Source organism: Nothoprocta perdicaria, unplaced genomic scaffold (genome assembly GCF_003342845.1).
Source record: "Nothoprocta perdicaria isolate Ctin4 unplaced genomic scaffold, notPer1 scaffold_818, whole genome shotgun sequence".
Classification (NCBI taxonomy): Eukaryota; Metazoa; Chordata; class Aves; order Tinamiformes; family Tinamidae; genus Nothoprocta; species Nothoprocta perdicaria.
Genome location: NW_020456108.1, coordinates 11,788 through 13,407, shown reverse-complemented (window position 1 = coordinate 13,407; position 1,620 = coordinate 11,788). Strand labels below are relative to the sequence as shown.

The following is a 1,620-nucleotide window of genomic DNA, read 5'->3' as shown; positions in this document are numbered from 1 at the left end:
GGGACACTGTGGGGCTGCCACAGTGGTGGGGACATCACAGGGACAGAGACACCGCAGGGACAGGGACACTGCAGGACTGCCACGAGGACGCCGCGGGGAYGGGGACACCGCGGGGACAGGGACACGGCGGAGGACACCACGGGGCTGCCATGGGGACAGGGACACCGCAGGGCTGCCAGGGGGACACCGTGGGGACAGGGACACCCCAGGGCTGCCCCGCGCCCCCTCACCTGGACTCGGGGCTCTGCAGGTTCTCCACCGAGAGTACGGAGCACGGGAACACCTTGCGCTTGTGCACGTGGGACAGGCCTGGGCGGCCAGGGGACACGTGGTGACCAGGGTGGGGATGGGGGGGCCAGGACATGGGGGGGGCCGGGACAGGGATCCCCACGCGGTGGCACTTGGGCGGGGGCTGCGGCCCCTGGGCGAGGGCTGTGGGGCGGGATGGGGGTCCTGGGTCGGTGGCAGTTGGGCCAGTGCAGGAGTCCTGTGGGGGTGGCCGTGTGGCCGGGGGGGACCCAGCGTGGTGGCAGCGGGACCAGCACGGGGGGCCCGGGGATGGTGACGGTGGGGCCAGGACAGGGGACCCCGTGATGGTGATGGTGGGGCCAGGACAGGGGTCCCAGGGATGGTGATGGTGGGGCCAGGACAGGGGTCCCCATGATGGTGACAGTGGGGCCAGGACAGGGGTCCCCGTGATGGTGATGGTGGGGCCAGGACAGGGGTCCCGGGGATGGTGACGGTGGGGCCAGGACAGGGGTCCCGGGGATGGTGACGGTGGGGCCAGGACAGGGGACCCCAGGACGGTGTCAGGGGGGCAGGGTGGGGGTCTCCAGGGAGGGGGCAGCGGGCAGGGACCAGGACCCCCGCGCTGGTGGCTGGGAGCCTGGGGGAGGTGACAGGGGGCTGGGACAGGGATCCCCGGGGGGTGGAGCTGAATTTGGAGTGGGGTCCCTGGGGAGGGGACAGGGGGGCCGGGAGGAGGGTCCTGGGGAGCGGGCAGCAGAGCAGGGATGTGGTTCCCGGGAGGGGGCCGCGGGGCAGGGCGGGGGTCCCGGGCTGGTGGCACGGAGGCCGGGATGGGACCAGGGCCGGGAGGGTCCCCAGGGAGGCGGGTGGTGGTCCCGGGCGGGCCCGTGCGGGGCGGTACCGGCCAGGGTGTCGGTGGGCTCGGGCTGCAGCACCAGCCGGTGCTTCTGGCGCTTCCAGCCCTGCGGGGCGCTGAAGATCTCCTCGGCCGCCGCCTGCGCGTCGTCCCCCACGCAGAAGGTGTCGCAGGCGGCCTGGGGGCGCGGGGGGTCAGCAGGGGGGCCAGGCCGCTGCCGCTGCCGCTGCCGCTGCCGCTGCCGCTGCCGGCTCACCTGGAAGACCAGCTTGGCCCAGGTGCGGAAGGAGTCCTCCTGCGCGCACAGCTCGTCGCCCTCGCCCATGGGCAGGATGCGCTCGCCGCCCAGCTCCTCGAGCCGCGTGTCCACGGCGTGCGCGAAGGCGCAGAAGTGCGGGTAGGCCCGCGAGCCCAGCCCGAACACCGAGAACCTGCCGGGCCGCCGCGCGCTCGCCAGTGCCCCAGCGCGGCCGCCGCGCAGGGGCACGCGGAGGGGTTGGGGTGCCCTAGGGCTG

General features: G+C 74.7%; 1 protein-coding gene across 1 annotated transcript in view; it reads right to left on the bottom strand.

Annotated features, from left to right (window-relative positions):
- Nucleotides 1-230: 230 nt before the first annotated feature.
- The window catches only part of LOC112958193 (nitric oxide synthase, endothelial-like), a gene marked incomplete at both ends in the record, with an annotated part of 12,601 nt that continues 11,211 nt past the window's right edge, over nucleotides 231-1,620 (bottom strand). Inside the window, 3 exons of the mRNA XM_026051991.1 lie at nucleotides 231-309; nucleotides 1,151-1,283; nucleotides 1,362-1,536. Coding sequence (XP_025907776.1) covers nucleotides 231-309; nucleotides 1,151-1,283; nucleotides 1,362-1,536 — 387 coding nt within the window. The remainder of the gene's footprint in view (nucleotides 310-1,150; nucleotides 1,284-1,361; nucleotides 1,537-1,620) is intronic.